At 36.6% G+C, this 25,022-nt stretch overlaps 2 protein-coding genes across 4 annotated transcripts; one reads left to right on the forward strand and one right to left on the reverse strand.

Annotated features, from left to right (window-relative positions):
• Positions 1-1,062: 1,062 nt before the first annotated feature.
• si:dkey-31c13.1 (uncharacterized protein LOC100002197 homolog) lies at positions 1,063-11,696 on the reverse strand. 2 transcript variants are annotated; one of them, XM_056473718.1, is made up of 5 exons: positions 11,531-11,695; positions 11,246-11,397; positions 7,871-7,990; positions 5,636-5,788; positions 1,063-1,578 (listed from the first exon to the last, which is right to left on the reverse strand). In XM_056473718.1, exons 1-5 carry the CDS (start codon positions 11,655-11,657, stop codon positions 1,204-1,206), a joined length of 927 nt encoding a protein of 308 aa, XP_056329693.1. In that variant the 5' UTR covers positions 11,658-11,695; the 3' UTR covers positions 1,063-1,203. The 2 variants fall into 2 exon arrangements, with proteins under 2 accessions (XP_056329693.1, XP_056329694.1); XM_056473719.1 differs by lacking the exon at positions 7,871-7,990 and having other exon boundaries at positions 11,531-11,696.
• Positions 11,697-12,306: 610 nt separating this feature from the next.
• Positions 12,307-15,943, forward strand: fkrp (fukutin related protein). Of its 2 annotated transcripts, none has more exons than XM_056474375.1 (2): positions 12,307-12,488; positions 12,858-15,943. In XM_056474375.1, exon 2 carries the CDS (start codon positions 13,162-13,164, stop codon positions 14,770-14,772), a length of 1,611 nt encoding a protein of 536 aa, XP_056330350.1. In that variant the 5' UTR covers positions 12,307-12,488; positions 12,858-13,161; the 3' UTR covers positions 14,773-15,943. The 2 variants fall into 2 exon arrangements, with proteins under 2 accessions (XP_056330350.1, XP_056330351.1); XM_056474376.1 differs by having other exon boundaries at positions 12,307-12,445.
• The last annotated feature ends 9,079 nt before the right edge of the window (positions 15,944-25,022 follow it).

Here is a 25,022-nt window from a genome sequence, read left to right on the forward strand (position 1 = left end):
TGTTTTTCACGGTACTGTGATGATTGAGCTTAGGGTTGGAGAAGGCGTAGACGTTAATACAATAAAATCTATGGATAATTGAATAAATAATACTCGTTATTGTGACTTTTCACGGTATTGTGATGGTTGAGTTTAGGGTTGGAGTAGGCGTAATTGTTAATACAGTAAAATGAATGGATAATTTAATAAATAATATAAGTAATAGTTGTTATAATGACTGTTTTCACGGTACTGAGATGGCTGAGTTTAGGGTTGGAGTAGATGTAGACATTAACACAATAAAATTTATGCATAATTGAATAAATAATATGAACAATACTCATTATAATGACTGTTTTCACAGTACTGTGATGGTTGAGTTTATGGTTGTAGTGGGCATAGATGTTAATACAATAAAAATAATGGATAATTAAATATATAATATTCAATTCACCTTTATTTGTATAGTGCTTTTACAATGTAGATTGTCAAAGCAGCTTCACATAAAAGATCAAAGGTGATCTTTTAATGAATAATTTAAAAATAATGGATAATTGAATAAATAATATGAACAATACTCGTTATAATGACGATTTTCACAGTATTCTGATGGTTGAGTTTAGGGTTGGAGTTTGAGTAGGCGTAGACGTTATTACAATAAAAATAATGGATAATTGAATAAATAATACTCATTATAATGACTGTTTTCACTTTGCTGTGATGGTTAAGTTTAGGGTTGGCGTTGGCGTAAACGTGAATACAATAAAATTAATGGATAATTGAATAAATAATATGAATAATACTCATTCTAATTACTGTTTTCATGATACTGTGATGGCTGAGTTTAGGGTTGGGGTAGATGTTAATATACAATTAACGGGTAATTTGTCAAAATAATACAAATAATTCTTGTTAACGCTGTCAATGCAGATTAAACTTAGATTTACCAGTATCTACCCAATACAGAAAAAATGGTCAAAACTTATATTTTTACTCCAATACTAGTCACACAAACACACACAATGCCAACCATAACATTAACAACCTTCAAAAACAAGTGCCAATAATATTCACAAATTTCATTTTCATTTTCAAGTTTGGATTTATTTTACCCCAAGGTAAACAAAATGTAAAGAATTGACACAAGGCACAACAACAAATGACATGCAAGTATTAAATAACTCTACAAGCAAAAAAAAAAAATAAAAATCTTGAAGATTGCTTTCACTGCTTTTCCACATCGGCCAAATCTTCCACAGCAGAGGATGGATGATTTTCGGGAATTGCATTAAGGGGTTCAAGGCATTTCCGTTTTTTGCATGGAGGCGTGTAAGGCACAGGAAGTGTGGCATCATGAGACGTATGACACCTCACATCCTCCAAAAGGTCCTTCAATCGAACAGTCAACAAGTCCAAAAATAGCTCATCATGTAGATCAGAAGTGAGATCAGAAATCTCTCGGAGTAAGCTCTCACACTTTTGTTGTTTAGGTTTTATTCTGTTGGTGTCGTCGTCTTGGGTTGGTGTGTTGCCATCATCCACTAATGTCTCAATAGGTTTCTGCATCGTAGTGTCCACTGTCTCTTGAATTTCTCTGGCCTAAAGAAATAAATATTGTCATAAAACAGTTATAGAAATGTAATTATGGTGGCTTGAAAAGCCAGCATACTGTTATCTATCTTAAACTTCTTCTTCTTCTTCTTCTTCTTCTTCTTCTGAGACTAATTTCTAAGTGTATCTCCTCCTAGGCCTTTCAAGCTACATACTTCAAACTTTCGTCAAACCTTCAAACTGGTCTGACTCGGGTTGCTATATCTTTTCTAACTGATCCGACCTTGGGTTTTCCGAAAAACGACCCAGAAAAATCCCAAAAGTCCCATTGACTTAACATTGGGTCAAACTTTGTGAGCTCATAACTCTGCATCAGACTGTCCTACAGACTTCTAACTGGACTCATTTAACTCAGTCTAGCCAGCAGCCAATAACTGATGACTTTTTAACTTACTAGCCACTCCCTAGCAACCACTTACAGCACCCTAGCAACTGTCCCATAGACTTCCATTGTAAAAGACTCCCATTTACTTAACATTGGATCAACCTTTGTGAGCTCATAACTCTACATCAGACTGTCCTACAGACTAGAGTCTGGCCTCATTCAACTCAGTCTAGCCAGCAGCCAATCACTGATTACCTTTCAACTTACTAGCCACTCCCTAGCAACCAATTTCAGCACCCTAGCAACTGTCCCAGAGACTGTGACTAGCTATTCTAACACACGCTAACAGTTTTAACATCCTACTGACATGCTAATCTTGCTAGAAAGGTGCTAGCAACACGATAGTGACATGCTAGTCATGCTAGTAACATGCTAATTCATGCTAGAATCATGCTAACAACATGCTAATTCATGCTAGAAACAAGCTGATTCATGCTAGAATCATGCTAGTAACATGCTAGTTACATGCTAATTAATGCTAGAATCATGCTAGTTACATGCTAATTCATGCTAGAAACATGCTAATTCATGCTAGAATCATGCTAACAACATGCTAATTCATGCTAGAAACATGCTAGTAACATGCTAGTAACATTCTAGAATCATGCTAGTAACATGCTAATTCATGCTAGAAACATGCTAGTAACATGCTAATTCATGCTAGAATCATGCTAGTAACATGCTTATCCATGCTAGAATCATGCTAGTAACATGCTAATTCATGCTAGAATCATGCTAGTAACATGCTAATTCATGCTAGAAACATGCTAGTAACATGCTAATTCATGCTAGAATCATGCTAGTAACATGCTAATTCATGCTAGAATCATGCTAATACATGCTAGAAACATGCTAATTCATGCTAGAATCATGCTAATAACATGCTAATTCATGCTAGAAACATGCTAGTAACATGCTAATTAATGCTAGAAACATGCTAGTAACATGCTAATTCATGCTAGTAACATGCTATTTCATGCTAGAATCATGCTAGTTACATGCTAATCCATGCTAGAATCATGCTAGTAACATGCTAATTCATGCTAGAATCATGCTAATAACATGCTAATTCATGCTAGAAACATGCTAATTCATGCTAGAATCATGCTAATAACATGCTAAATCATGCTAGAAACATGCTAGTAACATGCTAATTCATGCTAGAATCATGCTAATAACATGCTAGTACATGCTAATCCATGCTATAATCATGCTAATTCATGCTAGAATCATGCTAATTCATGCTAGAATCATGCTAGTTACATGCTAATTTATGTTAGAATCATGCTAGTTCCATGCTAATTCATGCTAGAATCATGCTAATAGCATGCTAGAAACATGCTAATTCATGCTAGAATCATGCTAATAACATGCTAATTCATGCTAGAAACATGCTAGTAACATGCTAATTAATGCTAGAAACATGCTAGTAACATGCTAATTCATGCTAGAATCATGCTAGTAACATGCTATTTCATGCTAGAAACATGCTAGTAACATGCTAATTCATGCTAGAATCATGCTAATAACATGCCAATTCATGCTAGAAACATGCTAGTAACATGCTAATTCATGCTAGAATCATGCTAGTTACATGCTAATCCATGCTAGAATCATGCTAGTAACATGCTAATTCATGCTAGAATCATGCTAATAACATGCTAATTCATGCTAGAAACATGCTAATTCATGCTAGAATCATGCTAATAACATGCTAAATCATGCTAGAAACATGCTAGTAACATGCTAATTCATGCTAGAATCATGCTAATTCATGCTAGAATCATGCTAGTTACATGCTAATTTATGTTAGAATCATGCTAGTTACTTGCTAATTCATGCTAGTAACATGCTAATTCATGCTAGAAAAATGCTAGTAACATGCTAATTAATGCTAGAATCATGCTAATTGATGTTAACAACTGCCTAGCAACCACTCAGAATACTTTAGCAACCGCCTAGCAACAACCTAGAAACATGCTAACATATATGTACTTATCTATGTCGACTGTTTCAAACTTCATAAAAACTGCTTCAGTTGTTTACACTTTAAAACGACTTCAAACTTTTAGACTCGGCTTTTCAAGCCACCATAAAGTTTGTCCTCAAACTTTAATATCTAGTTATTAATGTAAACTAGACCTGTCACGATAACTTTTTTTTTGTACGATATACTGCACCAAAATACTAAGATGAACGATATTATTGTCATTTTAAGCCACTCATTATATAATGACAATATATGTACACTATATACATTCCCCGGCCACTTTATTGGTACCGGGTTGGACTCCCTTTTGCCTTCAAAACTACCTTAAACCTTCGTGGATTCAACAAAGTACTGGAAATATTTCTCAGAGATTTTGGTCCATATTGACATGATACCATCACACAGTTGCTGCAGATTTGTCCATGTTGCAAATCTCCCGTTTCACCACATCCCATGTGCTCTATTGGGTTGATATCTGGTGACTGTGGAGGCCATTTGAGTACAGTGAACTCATTGTTATGTTCAAGAAACCAGTCTGAGATGATTTGGGCTTTATGATATGGCGTGTTTTCCTGCTGGAAGTAGCCATCAGAAGATGGGTGCACTGTGGTCATAAAGGGATGGACAGGGTCAGCAACAATACTGAGTGTGAATAATTGGTGCAAATTGTAGCCTCAGTTTCCTGTTCTTAGCTGACAGGAGTGGCATCCAGTGTGGTCTTCTGCTGCTGTAGCCCATCCGCCTCAAAGTTAGATGTGTAGTGCGTTCAGAGACGCTGTACCTTGCTTGTAATTAGCGATTATTAAGTTACTGTTGCCTGTCTATTCTCCTCTGGCATCAACAAGGCATTCGTGCCTACAGAACTGCCGCTCACTGGATAATTTCTCTTTTCTGGACCATTCTCTGTAAACACTAGAGATGGCTGCGCGTGAAAATCCCAGTAGTTTAGCAGTTTTTGAAATACTCAGACCAGCCCGTCTGGCACCAACAACCATGCCATGTTCAAAGTCACTGCAATCACCTTTCTTCCCCATTCTGATGCTTGGTTTAAATGGTAGCAGATCATCTTGACCATGTCTACATGCCTGAATGCATTGAGTTGCTGCCATGTGATTGGCTGATTAGAAATGTGCTGAACGAGCAGTTGGACAGGTGTACCTAATAAAGTGGCCGGTGAGTGTATTTGCATAATGCAAGTGCATTCTTCTAAAGAAGATATTATATTTTGTTCTTAAGAATATTTCATTTAATTAAAGTCATTTTAGCAATTACGCATTGGAATCAGAATGTGAAAATGTCTATCCTACACAAATAATAATAAATGTTAACAAAGAAAAACTGGTAAAAAAGTAAAAAGTAACAGAGGCTACCAGATAGTAGATAGTAATTTATAGTAAATGCTATAGTATTTTTTTAACCATACTGACACTGACACCTCAAATAGAGATAGAGATGTTGCACAATCAGCTTAAATGTTGCTAGGATTGTTTTTTTATATTTGGGCAATAAGTATACATCACCACCAAAAATGACTGAGCTCATGTTCATATGGTGTGTGATAAGTTGATAGATACATTGATTATTGTGACAGGCCTAATGTAAACAGAACTCCAATTCACCTTAAGCGCTAAAAAAAAGTTTGGTGATGTTTCAAAAGATGCGTGACTGACCTCTCCAACCACAGGATGTTTTTTGTGCTCATCAACCCCTGGGAAGTAAGCAACATACTGCTCATCAAACTTCACCGCCGATGGGTTTGATGCTATAGCACGTCTCAGTTGGCAAGCGCTCGCCTTCCTCTGTTTAGGAATGTTATCAGGTATCTGAAAACACAGCAATACCAACTCCTTTTCTTATTTGTAGACAAAAATAGCCATTTTAATTTTCCCATTTACACTGAAGCATTGCTTTTTTCCCCACTCGCTCACTCTGCTGATTTTTAATTACCATCTCTCTGACTATTTTTTTTTCACATACAGTGCTCAACATAATTGAGTACACCCCATTTTGAAAAGAATATTTTTATCCATTTCTAGGTGAATATAGGCAATGTATTTTGTTACATTTAAATAAAACAGATTTATTAAACAGATATATGTATTAAATAATATTTTAGTCACCAAACATATTTAGAAATTGAAAGAATATACAATTAAATTCAAGCAAAATACTACAAAAAAATTTTATTTTTTTTCAATTTTTGTGCTTCTCTTGATTTTTCTTTTTTAAATTTGTATTTAATATTTTTCTATTATATATATAAATTTGGGGGTACTAGTTTTTGGACCGTTATCGTAAGTTATTTTGTTAGATAAGCTCCAGATTTGGCTTCAGTACTGACTAATCTAATGTATATGCACAATGTATATACAATATAATATTGTATAGCTTCCTATTAAAAATATAAATTTAAAAGAAAGATTTGTGAGGGGTGAACTTATATATGCTGAGCACTGTAACTAACACACTGATGCATTCATTACATGCATACACGCACACACAAACACAGCACTACATTCTATATTACCATTACTTAAGACATTTAATACATTTTAGGTTTGCACAATATTGGAAAAATTTAGCATTGCGATATTTTTTATTTTGCGATATATATTGCGATATGAATACAATTTCACTAGATGACTTAATCTCTCTATTAGGAAAGAATTTAGAATGTTAGATCGATTGGGATGATTCTGCAGTGGGAGTGCATCTCCATAAAATGTAATAAACAATCTATACATTTTTTGGGGTCCCCCGACATGGTTTTGTTGTTGTCTGTGCTATTTGCAGTATAATTTTACTTTCGATTAAAATATAATAATACATAATTAATGAGTGCTGGGTAAAGATTACATGCATATACTTGAGTAACTGTTTATTTAGGTATGTATATGTGTGACAAATCATATATACACATTTTAATATCTATGCAACATAAAAATGCATAGTTTAGTTTATGCATGTGTAATACACATATCTTATGTCAAAACAAACTTTTATTTTCAAATTGTACTTCATACAGGTGAGTGGGCTTGACAAACCACCTGTAGAAACACTGTAGAAACACTCTTATCTCTTATGCACCTAAGACTTTATCTAAAATCCATCTTACAAGGACTCAATAAGAAAACGATGTTTACTATAAGTGTATCACAATCATGTTGCACTGCTTGTTTTAACCTTAAATAACTGTTGCATGATTAAACCTTAAATACCTCTTTTGCACAATATTCATCTAACACCTCTCTTACACAACATCCTGCACTACATTGTTCAGTCTCATGTAAAAGTACTTGTATAGACTGTTTTAGGTGTATGGTTAAGTATCTTATAGAATATGTTCATTCTTAAACGTATATATATGCTTATAGAATATGATTAATTTTTGTAGCACCGTGGTCCTGCGTGACACGACATTCCATTCCTCTGTATGTCCACACATGTAGCGGAATGACAATAAAGACTTGAAAAATGATTAATCTTTGGCCAGCACTAAATATATCATTATGGTCAACCATAGATAAAATAAGATCTTTAGATAAAAAAAATATTTTTCTTTGCTTTAGGGCAGTGGTCTTAAACTCAATTCCTGAAGGGCCGCAGCTCTGCATAGTTTAGCTTCAACCACCTCCAACTCACAACTGCTTAAAGGTCTCTAGTAGTCTTGAATACCTTGATTATTTGATCAGCTGTGTTTGAGTAGGGTTGGAGCAAAACTGTGCAGAGCTGTGGCCCTCCAGGAATCAAGCTTGAGACCTATGCTCTAGGCATTAAAAATTCAGGGCACTAAAATTTTAAACTTGTATTATTTAAACTTGTAAAAGAAAACAACATGCCACTTTAAGAACGTTTATTTACAGCTATTTAGTTCAATCACATAGAAAATATAAAAACCAAAAAACCTTGTAATCAGGGAATCTGATTAAATGGACCACATATATTCTGGCTGGACAGTCCAGTTTCTTGGAGACCCGGAGACGACGTCGCTTCTCTTTATTACAATGGTCCGAGCTGTCATCAAGCTGAGGACAATAAAAATTTACACAGTTAAATTTTGTTATTTTTGTTTTATTATTTTATTGTATTATTATTTTTCTCTTATTTTCTTAATCATCTTATAACACAAGTGCAACAAACAATATACAGTTAATTGTGTTTTTTGGTTAAAGGTGCTGTATTGGTTAAAGTTTTTGATTTCGAAAAGCAAAAAAATATCCTAATATGTTTGAAGATATTTAAGAAACATCCTAAGTGAACATACTTGTTCATCTGAAAAACAATTCTAACGTCAGATATTCTGCTTTGAAAATGTGCTTTCCATGCTGGAATGTCTGCCTTTGTTTTGGTCCCTTTAACCAGCCCCAATGCCAGTTTAGCCAATTACATTTCAGCACCCCAGAGTTCCACATGAGGTGGTTATTAATAAGGAAATAATTTAAATATTACAAACGTAAACATTAGGTGAGCAGTTTACATTGTTACCTTGTGTTCTAACGACACACTACGTGAAGCAATCTGTATTAACACAGATATTAGGATACTGGAGCATTTTAAAGCAGCTGGTCTGTTTATAAGATGACATACTAGCTATCTGCTGATGAATCGACTGATGTAAGCCACTTTAAAATGCTCCAGTGTCTCTGTATCTGTGGTTACAGTCAGTAAACAGCGGTGAGTTTGGTGAACAATGACCTTCATGGTCAATCAAAGTCATTTCTGTTGTGCACATGAACACAATGGCAAATCAGCGCTGTTTAAGAACAAGCTCAACAGCGCTCAAATGTTAGCGGGAAATGGACGTTTTAAAAATTCCTGAACCGTTTGGTATCGAATTCCATTATTGTGACAGCCCTAAAAACACTCAAGCATTTATTTTGGACACAGTTCATCTTTGCCCAGCACTAAGAATAAGCTTTCACAAAAAATAAACTTTTCAATCTATGTACGGTTTGTTAGGTTTTGCCAATATGTATGCAAAAATAAAAGTATTTGAAAAACTGAAAACTGAGGGTTAAAAAAAATCCTTTGTTCAAATTAACTACTTAGCGTTACTAATCAAAAATTATGTTTTGATATTTAGAATTAGAAATTTACAAAATGTCTTCATGATACATATTTGTAAAATAATTATATTATATTATATTATATTATATTATATTATATTATATTATATGTCTCCCCACAAAATTGAGGTAAAGTTTGAATATATATTAACACATTCAGACTTTATCATTATTTTATGTTATTATTTGCAAATTCTAAACAAGGAAATCATATTAGCAGCCAATGACTATCAACTTACAACAATGTTCACAATTAATTAATTGGTATTGAAGTCATTCGTACATGTGATTTGGGACCAAATATTCAAAGTATTCATTAAGCACAACAGTGCAAGTTAATTTTCTGCATGTGCATTTTTATGGCCTGTGACTATAAAAGCATTATGAGATAGCTCAAAGCAATTTAATAAAGCATAAAGAAGGTTAATAGGTTGTTTTCAATCACATGGTTCTGTTGACACACAAAATTCAGATAGAGGGCAGGAAGTTAAAAAAAATGAATAGGAGACAGAGGAAAATCTATATTTTTGCGATTTATATCCTATTTCAAAGAAGACATAAATAGAAAATAACCACATATGTTGGGCATGATCATTTTACCGTGAAAAGGGTCGAGTTTTCAACTAAACTAAAAAACATTTGTCTGTCATCGAGGCGGTATATACTGCATAAGCTATTACGTGATATGAAAAATTACTATAGTAAAAACTACAGTGTTTGGAAGCATATTATAGATAGTTTAATTAAACTAAGTAATTATGTTGTTGCAACACAACTATAGTAATAAAATTAATTAATTCTTAAATAATTAATTCAGACTTCAGTTTTCTATGCTATTATTTATACACCATCACAACGCACCACAGTTTACACTAACATTACAGTTTACATATTATAATGCTACAGTATTCAGTAACATTCATTAACAAAGAGTTGTACACATTATACACTTTACTATATGGTTCAAAAACATGTTTATTATAAATTACATCACGAAATAACAGATGAAAGCAAACAAAAGCATGGACACAAAGTCTACATTATTATTGATTTATTTTCGTAAGGGGGGGAAGTGCTCCATAATAATAACAGTCTAGTTTTGTTGCAAAGGGTTGCATTTATTTTTTTGTTCGGCATCAACAAACCTTCACCGCCGCTGTGCATATAGACGTTAACGTTACAGTTGTTTATTCCACCAAAATACTAGTAAAGTATTACAATTTCATTACAATGATTACATGGCAGAGTAAGTTATTTATATTCTCCTGGATTTTGTATGAGTGTGGTGGTGTTTGTTTCTGATTTTATATAACACTAACATATTTATATACATAGTTAGGCCTGTACATAAACTTTATTGGTGCTTGTGAAACGAATTATCACATTGAAAAAAGTTTGTACACATGGATGCCCCTAATAAATGTTTATGCCGCATTTTCTTTCGTTTTTCAGCCAATTTCTTGTACATTTCCCCGCTTTATGGGCAAAAACGTTTGGAAGTCTATAAAAGCTGTTCGGCATTCCTTATTTTGGCCGATTTAAACAATTCTAAACAACATAAAATAGAAACATTTAGATGTTCTGACAGTGATTCCTATGTAGAAGAATCACTTCCTGCCCTCCATCTGAATTTTGCGAGTCATCAATGGCGTCATGTGAAATCAACCTATAAAGATTCATTTTATTGAACAATTTATATGGTGAAAAGTTATGCATTGTTAATTTACATTTGATTATTCAATGTATGTAACCGAATACTGTTAGACTCTCTCCAGAAAACCATAAATTACTGTATATTTTTACTTGAATATTTGCTCCATTGTGCTTATTTATGACTGTATTTTGTTTATTATATTTGTATAATTACATAAAATTAATAATATTTATATTTGACTCCCCTATAAAATCATACTAATCAATCTAAAGTCTTTGCAAAAAAAATAAAAATAAATAATAATATTATTTATATATTTAAATCATCTGGTGAACTTATAATCGCAATATGTTACATTATATCGCAATATAAATCGCAAAGAAAATAAAATATAGCAATGTCAAATGTTTCCAATGTCGTGCAGCCCTAATAGGTACCGTTTAAAATTAACGAATGTGCGACTATAAAAACTTTTTAAGAACTTTACCTCGGTTTAGACCATGGATATATTTAACATATCTATGAATTTAGACAACGTACGTAACTGTTCATCTACATACCAGCTGTTCTTGTCTCTTCTGTTTTTGGTGTTTGTGCTTGTCTGCGCCTCTGTGACAGGAGTAAACCATCCTCCCCACCAACATGAAGGGTATCCCGTCAAAAGGAACGTACTGGAGTTCCCATACAATGCATTTGGATCCTAGTTTGGGGTCTGTAAAAGCAAGTTAGCTACAGTAAGTAAATTTGTGCTCTCATATTAAACGGCGTAGCTTGCTACGCCTTGTTTGAATATACAACAACTGAAACCTGGCTAATTTAGGATGCTAAGGGTTACACAAGCTTACCCTCCACACCAAAAGTCCTGTCTTTTGTCCAAACGACGAACTTTGTCATCGTGTCCTGTACATAACTCTTAAAATTACGTTCGAAACACCGCTTTGAGGGGAATCTTTGAATATAACCGGCCGCCATTTCTGCAGCATTTGTTGTTGTTTTTTCGCGCGAGAGTTTGAAGAACTCGCGTCACTTCCGGCCAAAGCCACTCGAAACGTTTTTTTTTTTATTTAAATTGACACCGGGAAATCTACCAAAGCTGAAAAGTTGCTGTTATTTTTTATAATTTAATTTGATTTGAATCTTTATAACGCGTTTTTGTTTTGTTTTCTTGGAATATAATCGTGTTATTTATTGATTAGATTGGTTTGTGGCCCACACACCTCAGAAACCTCAATAAAATTATGACAAAAATGGAGGGTGTAATACGCGAGGCATTATTTCATGTTTTATAATTTCTAAATACATTTTAAATATTCCCGATTCGTCAGTTTATAAACTAAATATTAGATAAATTACATATTTTTACCTGTAACATTCTAAATCACTGTAAATGTTTTGTATTTTTTAAATAAATGTTTTATTTCATATAAGCAGTTACTAATATTCTATAATAGAACAAACAAAATATTTATATAACCAATAAATAATCTCTCACAGAGAATGCACTGTAAATAAATTAAAAAAGAAAATATGTGCTAAGCCCCGCCCATTTCAGAACTCGTGTGTCACTTCCCTTCACGCTCTACCCTCTCGCTCTATTTCTATGAGATTGAGCGAGGCGACCCAGTAGCTTGAGCTTCCTGCTATATTGTGATCTCCTCTCGAGCTTCCTCTGCTCATTTCCGAATAAGCATGGGGAAGAATAGCGAGAACTGCGAGCAAATAATGCGCTGATGAGGAAAATGTTGAATCCACTGTAAAATGTTAGTTCTCACAACCGTGACGTAAACAGTTTTGCATAATGAGGTGTGTCTGTGTATATTTGTAAAGGCTGTCAAAATCAGAGGCTGCATAGTTTTGCGTTGATGCGTGATTGTATGCTTGTTTAGGTTTAATTTTGCATGTATGTTCTATATTTGGATGAACTGTCTCGAGTGAGCACATGTGAGTTTGCAATCTGCAATACGTGAATGTAGGTTATCTGGAGCTAATCTCTAATTGGGACAGCAGCATTTAAACATCTCTGTAGCATATATTTCTAGGTCACGTTAGTTGGTAGACTTAAAAGTGGTGACTAATGGGGCTTTTGTAGTACAAACTTGAACTGTACAATAACCTTGTGCTTTGGAAAGAGAAGTTGTTTATTAAAATATTGTTTTGTTTTTCCCTGTGTAGCCTATAGCATTTAATTAATGGACTATGGAGAACTTAAGCCAATTTGGTCAATAATGGAATCAATCCATCAGTCTTTTTTCCTGAGTGGAATCAGCTGACAGAGAGGAAGACATGAGCGGAAACTGATCAAGTCGAAGAAGATGTTTCATTAAATATTTACCTCAAACACTGCCCACTTTCAGCATCACTTTCGGCCAAACCAGGATCTTAATGTTCAGGTTTTCAAGAATTTGGACATTTTATGACAGTCAGAATAACCTGAGATTTCATTTACTGTATCTGCCATAACACCACAAGAGCCATAATGCGTATCAGTTTTTGCCAGGCTCTGTTAACTGGAGCAATCATTTTAAACTTGCTCATCTTGTATTACGTCTCACGGGCCCAGCAGCAAATGATGGAGAAGCGTCGAGAGCAAGGTAAAGGCTTAAAGAAAGCCTCTCTTCCTGTGCCAGGGCTAGGAGCAATGGGTAACCTTGTAGGTGGAAGCATGGTTGGAGGTGTTAAATTAGGAGGTCTTGAGGGAAACATGCGTGGTCCACGCGTCACGATCCTGGTTCGTGAATTTGAAGACTTTGAAAACTATGTTGGTGATGTTGCACGCTCCTTTCTGCGCCAGAGACCAGAATTACCATTCCTCGCAGTTGCTGAAAATCCGCCGTACCCTCCTTTGGCTCTTCCAGAGGGAGCACGGCTCCTGGTGTTGTCCCCAAGTCCTGACCAGCCTCCACAAACTAACCGTCCCGAGTTCAACGTGCAGACAGAGTTTTCTTTGTTAGTTCCTGATGGTGTGGAGCTGGACCACGGCCGACAGGTTGAGCGTCTCATTCGAGAGCTGGAAGGGGAAGGTGGTGGGCCGGTCCGACTGGTTGCTGCACCAGTGCTGACCCGCTCTTCAGTGCAGTGCCTGCATCTTCGGGTTAATCTGCGGGAATGGACTGCCACTTACAGCCCTGCTGCCTCAGGGAGCAGCGGTAGCGTCTGCACAGCTCTGCAGGGAGACGCTATTGTTCTTATTCGCACTGAGGACCTCTTTAATCTCTCGGTTCCATTAGGGCGCCCCCTGATGTCTTCCTTGTTTGTCCAAACTTCTCTTCGAGGCTGGAAGGTCAAACTCCTGGAGGGACCTTCATTTTCAGCCAGCCATCGGCCTCTGTTTAGCTCTGCACACAACCAGTGGAAAGCTGATACTCGCCTGAAAGACGCCACTAATCACCTCATGCGCAGCTTCGGCCTGAAGCGCCTGATCTTGCCAGATGGTCGAGATCAGTGGTTTGGCTGCAGTAAAGAGACTGCAAGATGTTTCGGGACAGTTCGAGATGACACACCGGAATATCTTTACATTGAGCGCTGGACTCCACCTTGCTGCTTGCGTGCCCTCCGAGAGACCACTAAATATGTGATCAACATCCTTGAAAGCTCTGGTGTGCGCTACTGGCTGGAAGGGGGCTCCCTATTGGGAGCTGCCCGGCATCAGGATATAATCCCATGGGACTATGATGTGGACTTGGGCATCTACTTGGACGATGTTCCAAATTGCGACTATCTAAAGAATCTTGACTCTGGTTCTCTGGTTGATGCTAATGGCTACGTGTGGGAGCGAGCTGTTGAAGGCGACTTCTACCGTGTTCAGTATAGCGAAGCCAACCATTTGCATGTTGATTTATGGCCATTTTATCCCCGTAATGGAGTTATGACCAGGGACACTTGGACTGAGCACAAACAAGACGTGGAGTTTCCAGAACATTTCCTGCAACCCCTGGTGCCAATGCCATTTGCTGGCATCACTACTTATGGTCCGAACAACCATCGTGCCTTCTTGGAACTCAAGTTTGGGGAAGGGGTCATTGAGAACCCCCAGTACCCAAACCCTGCCAAGAAAAGACTAGACAGGAGTCGCACATTTGGATCATAGCAATGAGGAAGTCCATGTGCCGGAATGGATTGCTGACATTTGAAAATGTTTTGACATTTTAAACTTTGTAGAGTATCAATACTACACTTAAGGTCTCAGACCATATCTGAATACTTGAATGTTAGTATTTTTAGCCAAATTTATTTATTGTGTGTGCATTGTTTGGGGAGTCATACATCTCTAAATATACTGTGTGTAAAAGTACAGATAGTCAGAGTATGTACTTTTCTACACTGGTATATCCCAGACATGTCACAATGATTAAAAAAGGGTCATATCTTTTTATATTTCCATGTCTGTAGCAGTTAAACACTAGCAAAACATAACATTTTTGTAAATAAATGAAGAACACAACTTTTACAAACCAGCATCACTAACTGTATTATCTCATCTCTTAAGAGTGGGAATGTCAAATCATTTGATGTGTGTAATAAGCAAAGCAGAGAGCTTATTAAAACATTGAAAGAACTCTACTGATTTCAACTTAATGGCCATTATAATACCTCCAAGGACTTCCCAGCTAGGTTTATTTGTGTTTAAAAGCAGTCTAATAGACCTGTCTATGTTTAGACGTCTATTAAACAGAAAAATGCTTGGTGGTTTTGTTGGATATTTTCAACGATATATATTGTGACATGAGGGTACGCTGATGTTGAAAGAGGCTGAAATGCCCTTTTGAAAATGTTTTATTTTATCCTGAGGAGATGGTTCTAACTGAACAAATGTGCAAATGCCATTGAAAAGAACCTACTGTTTTATGCACATACTCACTTTATTAATTATATTTTGCACCAACTAATAATTTTGACTGAATGCTCTCAATGACTGAATGTTGGACATGTTTTTTTATTGTTTTGATTTCATAAAAAATATATATATTGCATGATCGTAACTTTGTACTTGTGTGGTTTAAATGTTTGCTTTGACTGTCAAACTGAGTTCAGCTTTTTTATTTAAAAATATTATTTTAGCACCCTGTGTTTCATGAATGTTGTTTGTATGTGTTAAGTACAATACACTATGTAAATACATAATGACCAGCTAACAGTTCAATGATTTAGAAATAACAAACAACATAGAATATGAAAAACCAGACATGTTTGTACCACTTGTTCTGCTTTAACATGCTGATGTATTTTAAATATTTGGAAATAAAACATAATAAACATCATTTCCTTTGGGTGTTGAAGGTGTTGCAGCATACATACAAACTGTAAAAGGTCATAAAAGACCACAAGGTGGCGCAGTAGTCCATAATATATTCTCAATACTATACTTATTTACTGAAACATTACCACATAAGTACCATTGAGCAAATCTAGTTAAGATTTAAAGCCTCTCGGTCACAGGTCAATTAAATATTGTTTATCTTCTATCAGAGTTAAATCATAAAATCTAGATTAATTAGACAATAAAAGCAAACAATCTGTTCTCAAAATCACTGCCGGAGTTAGACTAATGCATTGGGATGGGGGTATCAGGACCTAGGAGCAGTGAAAGAAGGTTGTCTGGTACATTCACAGTGTTTGCCTGAGGAAATGACAGCACTAGGGAACATTCCAGAATGCAGGTTATGTGACATTCCCAGGTACATTTAAGGATAGGTACTGTAAGTGTATAACCTAATTTTTCAGTTTCAAAAACAGTTCACTTTCAGGTTATGTACGCTGCCATAATTCTTGTTCACTATATGTTATAAGATTTAAAATCAAGATTATAAAATATTGCACGACTACCATAAGGGGGAAATAAGCACTATGAATGTAGCTCACCATTAAGCAGAAGCAGAAAGAAGAGGCCTGAGTGCTTTTGGCGTCTGCTTCCATATGGTCTGGTACGGTTCTGAACCATACCATACAACTTTTTCGGCACCCTTTCGAAAGGGTACCAAACACCAAAAGTACCAAAAGGCGGAGCTAGACGCACAGCTGTACGCTATTGGTTTACAGAGATACGTCATTCACTTACGCAACAAGCCAGAATGAAAACAAAAAACCCACCATGTTTAAAATACACAGCGAGAGATTACAGCGGAATTATATATACATATAATAACAAGCCATGGTCGATCCGGGCTCAAACAAACCTTGTCGTCGTCTTGATGAACAGCCACAAAGCCATGGTGTAGAGCAGATTTGCCCTGTGCCTTGTAGTTTTTTACGAGGCGAGCGGTTTCGCTTTCTTCCTTGAGTTTGCCGCGCGTCTATAACTGAAATAACAAACTTCTTGAGCTGATGATAATAACCTGCACTTGATTATTAACGTGCTTTTGAAACCCGATCCTGTCAGATACTGACAAAAAGCAAAGGAGAAGCCGGAAAAAAAGGAGCACATTATTTTTCAGCAAACATGAACAAAATGCCATGTATAACTATTATGTTCACTTTTTGGACTAATTTGAACTGGGAATGATGGAATTACTGTCTAACAGAGAATATGTGCTGCTGAAGATTACGGACACAGATAAGAGGTTTTCACTGACTGTAGGCTATATTTTTTGTTGTTTTTGAACCTAAATACGGACGAAATGTCTGCTGTGTGTAGTTCTTCTGTAGTTGGTAACACATCGGAGACTGTAAGGGGCTGTATGTGTTTATATATATTCATTTATTTAATAAAAGTATTTATGTGTGTAAAGCATCTGTTTTGTGAGTGCTTCTCATATGATATGTGAGCGACCCATACAACTTTATTGTAGACATTTCCTCGAGCGAGAATGACATGGACTGAAACATTCTGTCATACACCACACCCACCAAAACGGTACCTTTGGTAGTGGAAACGCAAACCTGATAAAGGTGACCCGTACCGACCCGAACCGTACCAGTCAGTGGAAACGAGCCTATAGTTACCCATCGTTTCTGTTGAGAATGTCCATTGTGTTCAAGGTTATCATACTTTGAGTTGACTGAACTTCCAAGCCTGCTTTTAGAATCAACATACCTCTAGTAACCTTAGAGGTATCAACTCGGAGTTCAGGATTAAAGAGTTAGTTTACTCAAAAATGAAAATTATGTTATTAATTACTCTCATGTAATCCTAGTTGCCTGAGACACAATTTGCAATGTGTTAGGTGAAATCTGAGAGCTCCCTCATTCTCCATAGACAGCAAGGTTTCCAACTTGTTCAAAGTTCGGAAAGGCACCAGAAACTGCCAGAAAAATCCCCAAAACTGTCCATATGTTTTCATGGTTCAATCGAACTATTCTAAATCTATGAGAATACCTTTGTGCACAATTAACACAAAAATTACTACTTTATTTAAGTTTCTTTTCCTCAGTACATTCACGAGCACTGTGCACTGATGTATACCCCAGATGCCCAATCAGGACTTCCTCTGTAAGAAACAAAACACAGGCACATCCGTGGTAGTACCATTAGCAGCATAGCCAAGCACGTCACTTAATTGTGCAAACTACAGTACCTAGCAAAAGTATTGTCACCTATCCAAGTTTTAGTTGATCATTTGGTATCAGAAATGGCATATATGAAAGGCAAAGGCCTCTAGATTACGCTTATTTTACCTAAATAAAATATGACCATGCCTTGATTTATTCATGCTTTAGTGATTTAATTAGGACAGTAAGGTCTGACTTTGTTTAGACAAAAGTTTTGCCACTTAAATAAAGTAATCTGGAATTGCAAAGAAAGTGTTCTTGCAGGACTCCCAGAGTTTGTTTAGATTCTTTGGATTCATCTTCAATGCCTCTTCCTTCATCTTACCCCAGACATGCGCAATAATGTTCATTTCTGGTGGGTGGGCTGGCCAATCCTGGAGCACCTTCACCTTCTTTTCTTTTGGGAACTTTGATGTGGAGGCTGATGTATGAGAATGACTGCTATCCTGCTGAAGAATTTCAGAAGAAGTGAAGAAGTATCGATGACAAGACTTGTCAGGTAATGTATACTGCCACTGAGGTAAAGAAACATTTAAATAAAGTCATTATTTTTATTTTACGTGCACTCGAAAGTATTCTCAGCACTTAATAATACTCTGACTGATCCACTGACTGAAAGCATATGGTCTGTTTTTTTGGGGGGTATTTGTCTTGACATTGAATGAGTCGGGACCCTTTCTATTTAGGATGAAGGAGTTCTCAGGTTTTACCTAAAATATCTTTAATTGTTTTCCGAACAAAGGTCTCAGGAGTTTGGAGTGACATGAAGGTCAGTAATAAATAAAAATTTTGGGGTGAACGAACATTTTAATGAGAAAGAAAGTTGGAAAAAGCCAGATGATGTTCAGTTTTCAAGCTACCTAACACTCCTGATTCTGAGTTGGGTTTCTCTTGATAAAGGAAAAATACAAAATGAACAGTGCAAGGGGGCTCCAGGACAGGTTTGAAAACCCCTGCTATGTGCAGGGAACATTTGGCAAATCCTGGGTCTGGTTATTCTTATGGATCTAGTTGTAAACCAGGTACAATCCCTCATGGTGTTTAATTGATTAAATGACCTCATTCAGCAGGATAATGAACACAGTGAAACTTGTTCAGCAATGACTTGAAGAGCATGATACAGAGCTCAAGGTGTTGCCCTGACCTTCGAATTCCTTAAGATCTTAGTCCAATTGAGTGTCTGTGGGAGGTGCCAGACTAACAAGTTCAAACCACAATGGCTCCACCTTGCAACCCACAGAGCTTGAAGAGTTTGCCACTAATGTCTTGGTGCCAGAAACCACAGGGTGCCTTCAGGGCATGTATAGACTGAAACCACATGTGTAGGCCACTGTGGGATATCACAGGCAGTGAAGAATACATTCAAAAACCAATCAGATGTAGAGTCAGGAAATAAATCTAGATTTGGATTCAGATGTGCCTTAATGACTTCCTTGGAGTGCATGTTTGGAGGGAACTTCTTTCAGATGCTGCCGTAGAATCTATTTTGTATGATTTTGAAAGCACATGGAGGACAAACAGCACAGTATATTGGCAAGTCTTTGGTGCATTTCACAGCCCTACAGAATTCAACATTAATCCCACTGATCCAGCTCATCTTTCTTAAGTTCTTCGAACATTGTTCTGAAAACTACAGGTATGTGTGGAGAAGCACTATTGGAACCAAACTCTGCAGAACTGAGGCTCTCCAGGAACTCCAGATGTTTTGCATCCCAGCAGTTATGAAATTTCAGGGTCACCAAGTTAGGGAAAAACACACAAAGGACTCTATTTTAATGATCTAGGCACAAAGTCCAAAGTGCAGGGCGCAAAAGCATTAAGGGCCATTACAGCACCGGTACCTTTGTAACCTGTATGTACCGGATCAAATCAGCATATGAATTTCGGTGCCTAATTTTGGTGCCACTGGTGCTTCAACAAAGATGTTAGAAGCATCAACAACAAAGGCACACAGGCGTTGTGTCACACCATCTCTAAGCATTTAATTCTAAACAACTTTGAGGAATACAGACGATGTCAGGCGATTGTTATTGTTGCTTAGGGAAGGGACGCACACAACGTGCATTCAGTATAGCGCATTCAGCCTGGTTTTCGGTCTTTCGGATGAGACGTTAAAGATCGGACACAGGTAATAAAAAGATTAAACTTTAGTCATGTTCATGTTGTGAAACACCATCAAAATGTCCACTGTTGGTGATATTAGACTTCTGTTTTCAATAGCGATTTTAACACTTTTAATATATGGGAAGTCCTCGGCTATGCAGAGACTATTATTAATCAGAAATCTAGTGTACATAGTTTTACGTTAGGAAGTGCAGTATTGAATTTACAAACAGTCGGCAAGAACCAGTGAACAGATGTAACACATTGATCAAATGTAGTTTTCAGTCACGCTCATGTAAGTCATATTCAACTCGTTTAGTTTTGCCTTCATTCATTTTTGATTTCCGTCTTCAACACATAATTCATTTACAGCACATTTTTAATCATAATAGTTTAACTAACTAATTTCTAATATCAACGTTTTTATCTACCTCATGGTGGTAGTTAGTGCATAACATTCTACTAGTTATTTTGCAAGACAGTTGTGTTCAGACAAAGTCCCTTTAAGTATTTTATAGTCTTTTATTCAGATTAAAGTGTAATTTAAAGACTTAATCAGTTAACTACGAAAATTAAAATAATTAGTCAAGTTACTTTGTAACTGATTTGTTGTGTATATCAAAAATATACAGTAAATATAAAGGAGGCTAATAATACTGACCTTATTTTTATTCAAATTTAAAACTGCTTTTATTCACAAAATAAACAATAAGAAATAGGACTTATCACTCCAGAATAATTATTTTTTAGGAAACTGTGAAAATTTTCAGAAACATTATTTTAAATGAATGGGAGGGCAAAATAAATTGACTTCAACTGTAGGCCTATCTGTTAAAGTTTACAGGTGCAGCAATGTGCCTTGATGTACTTGAATGTTAGAAATGTGTTATCCTACACCAGTACAATGTTACTTGTCAAATAAATTAACAAGGAAGATTATTTTGAGTTTAAGTTATTTAATTATATGAGACTGCACAGTGATGCATGAAAAAAATGACTTTCAATAATTTTTTTAAGTATTTTGTGATATATATGTTAAAATGTGCTCCTAAAAGTATGTGGCCCCTGCCCGCACCCCCACAGATTAGTAGTAACATAATGTAATTTCATAATGCTAACCAACAAATTATCAAAGGAAATATATTAATTTAATTCAAATATATAAAATATGAATTGATGTTTACTTTAAACTTAAAGGGCACCTATGGTAAAAAATCTACTTTTCAAGCTGTTTGGACAGAAATGTGTGTAAGTAGAGTGTATAGACCGTCATTTTGGGGTGATATAAACACACACAGTCCTTTTTTTCAATTTAACAACGGAAAAGTGGTGGACCAATTGGAGCGGTTTTTAGATCGACCGCAACTTGACGTAGGAGTGAGGTCCCCCCGCCCACCAATATTGATTGACAGAGATGTCACTACTAAAGGAACACCCTTGCTCTATTTTTAGATGTAAGGCTCATTGGACTCAACACAAGATCAGCATTCATCACATGATCGCTGTAATCGGAATTATTGTTTGTAACTTAGTTTGTTTGTAGGTAGGTTTGCAAACTAGTACTTTTCATTGCGTCTATCTTAAACTTTAGCCATTTGCATTTTTTGAGGTCACAGAAGCTCCCTGTGAGTGTGATCTTAACTAGGTGGAGCTAAAAGTTCGAGCGCCTTTGCCTCACGTGAGTATCTCTCCATTGGAAATAAAATAATGAACTTGCCTGCAGGTCGCACAACAGAAGTGCCACTCAGCGACGCGCAGCGCCATGCATTTTAGAATTCTAAACATAGGTTTCTATCAGGGTACACACAACGGAGCTTCAAGTCGGCGGCTGTCCGCGGCGCCTAGCCAGGATTCGGGACACTTCATGTTTCTGCCGCACCACAGAGCTCCATCTGAATAGCTTCATTTTAAATAACATGTGAATGTCCGTGTCTGGTGTTCCGTGTCACGGCTCTAAGCGGGTCATCCGGTGCCTCAGTCAAAGTTAATTCAGTGTGCGTGGTTATTAGTGTCGGTGTACACGCTTGGAACTTTAAACTAGCACACAGTTGGCTGTAAAACTATACAAAGACACAAATGATTGTGTACTCTGCTTGGTCTGTGTCCAAGGTGTACATGTACGGCTGAATGCTGATCCTCTCATTCATGCTGCTTGCTTCTCTCTGTCTGCCTGTCTGTTGCAAGCACAAAGCGGGAGCTCTTGGCTCCGCCCCCTTGTTGCATTGGGCAGGAAGTCGAAACTAATTTTCATATGAAGCAACACACCCCTAAAACAGCGAGCTGTGTACACGCCCTCAAAATGACACTTTATAACACATTATAATAGAAAAATCTGAATTGTGTTTCAAACTAAACCTAAACTGGCACACTCAGAAGAACCATAATATTAATATTAAATCATAAAAAAGGGGTAAACTATGTGCCCTTTAAATTATATTGTTCTATTAAAATTCTTTTTTTTTAAAGTTGTCGTAAAATTTTTGACATCCACCATAATTTTGTGACTAAAATGATCAGTTCAGGCATCGTTTTGGCACCGGCATCATTTTAAAAGTATCGATTTAGCACCGGTATTGAAAAAAACCCAAACGATACCCAACCCTAATTTTAAGGACAGAAAAATTCGCTTTGCGCCGCGGCGCATGGCCTAACACAGTTGAGCTTATTCTCCTAATGAGTTATAGGTGTGTTTTGAGTATAAACCAATCAGAGAATGATCTCCCATTCCCTTTAAGAGTCAGTTGCGTCGCGCCATAGAGCGTTAGCTATTTACATGGCAGACTTTGTAAGTGAAAAAACTGAGCGCTTCACTAGCGAGAAAACAGTTAAACAGATCATCTGCAGCGCGAGTGAGAGAATGAGCCTCCTCATTTTTACTTTCACTCTCTTTGTGGATAAGGAAACGTGACATCAATTAGCCTACATAATTAATTTCGTTTGTTAAGCGCAAAGATTTGTTTCAAAACTATTTCTAAATTCAGTTCTAATTTTCAGCAAACTAATAAATGAACAGTAATAACGCAAGTTTTTCAAAATACACATGCTATGCCTCAAATGGTCCAAAACCTGACAGGTGGGCAAATCTAAGCTTTATTTAAAAAAACAAATATAAATATGCATATAATAAATAATACTACTACTAATAATAACATTATACAAAAGCAAATTGTCATAAATAAACTAAAAAAAGCCAAGTTAACCACGTTTCTAGAGGACCACCAACACTGCATGTTTTGGATGTCTCCTTTGTCTATCACACCCATTACAGGTCTTTCAGTCTCTGCTACTGAAATGATCTGAATCAGGTGTGTTTGGTTAAGAAGACCAAGAATATATGCAGAGCTGGTGGTCCTCCAGGAACATGGGCTCCGTCCGAAGTTGCCTACTAATCATTAGGTACTACATTTGAATTTAACTTGGCCATTAGAAGAGTACATTCTATACAGTATGAATGTGAACAGCATGACTGGAACTCGGACGTATTATATCAGGCCCATTCTTGCCAGCCACGGATGGGTGGACTGACAGAAATCCCAGGTGGGCAATTTTTGGAGGTGGGGTTAGGAGACAGATACACTGTAAAAGTAATTGAATGACGGAATAGCATAATGTTCTTGTTTGGGCTTGGTTAAGAAGACCATGGGCCCGTTTCAGAAAGGAGGTCAAGTGAAAACTCAGAGTATTTTAACCCTGAAATGAGAGAAACTCTGGGTTTTCCGTTTCACAATGGCAGGTTTGTTAAACTTGTTAAAAGAAAGCTGGGTAAATCAAGCCTGTTTCTGAAAGAGGTAACTTTAACTCAGAGTCAGTTACTGTGGTAACATACTCTGTGAACCTAACCTGGTCAGGAGCAGGTTTTATTGCCTAAACTCTGAGTTTCTGTCAGTCTCCTGACCTTTTTTAAAGACGAAGCGGTATTTCTCGCCTTAGCCTTACGTTTCCACCCGCGCATAAAATAATTGATGGAAATGTCATGATGCATATAACTTGAAAAATACGCATAAAAACACGCGCATAACTGAGTAAGATTTTATTCGATAGAAAAGATGTGCATAAACTATAATGGAAACACTTTTACTCAACAAATTACAGTAAGTGCCTTAAAAAAAAGGTTTGTTATAAGAGATCATATGATGATGAAAATATGTGTGAATGGACAAACCAGGAGGCTGAGCACACTGGAACTCATCTTAAATGTTGTTTTGGTCATTCTTTCTAAAACGCCTTAATCGTTTCAGTATTAATGTATATTATTAATGACCTCCAGAGCGTCCCCCTGCCCCCTGACGTCCAGAGCCCACCCCTGCCCATGTAGTAGTCCTGTACTACATCTGCCATTTAGTCATGATCGTGTGACCTACCCGAGTCAGTTGGGTCGCTTCATTCCCATTCATGAATTCTCTCAAGGGCCATCATGGAATAGCGTAGTTTGCATCGCATGCACACTTCAGAATCTTGCCATAAGTAGTAGGTCATCCGGGTACTTCTCGCATACTGTTTTTCGAATTGTATGAATTTGGACATATTACTTGACTTGCATACTGTTTTAAGCATACTACATTGTATGGAAGCATGCAATTTCAGATGCAGACATGGTTGAAAAACATTGCACTGGCTTATTACATGGCTGTCCGGAATACTTGATACTAATTGTTCAGTTGTGACATTCCAAGGTATGTTATTCCCAGACAACAACTGCTGACACTAACAACACGGGCTCATTTGGGTATTTCAATTAATCTTGACCGT

The sequence above is a fragment of the Danio aesculapii genome, chromosome 15, assembly GCF_903798145.1.
Source record: "Danio aesculapii chromosome 15, fDanAes4.1, whole genome shotgun sequence".
NCBI lineage: Eukaryota > Metazoa > Chordata > Actinopteri > Cypriniformes > Danionidae > Danio > Danio aesculapii.

What these genes read in the sequence shown, in the direction of transcription:
- si:dkey-31c13.1 (XM_056473718.1), bottom strand. Translation starts at nt 11,657, where the DNA reads ATGGCGGCCGGTTATATTCAAAGATTCCCCTCAAAGCGGTGTTTCGAA. An exon ending in AGAAGAGACAAGAACAGCTG is followed by an intron (nt 7,991 to 11,245) that starts GTATGTAGATGA and finishes TATTGTCCTCAG; the next exon opens with CTTGATGACAGCTCGGACCA. An exon ending in AACATCCTGTGGTTGGAGAG is followed by an intron (nt 1,579 to 5,635) that starts GTCAGTCACGCA and finishes TTATTTCTTTAG; the next exon opens with GCCAGAGAAATTCAAGAGAC.
- fkrp (XM_056474375.1), top strand. Translation starts at nt 13,162, where the DNA reads ATGCGTATCAGTTTTTGCCAGGCTCTGTTAACTGGAGCAATCATTTTA.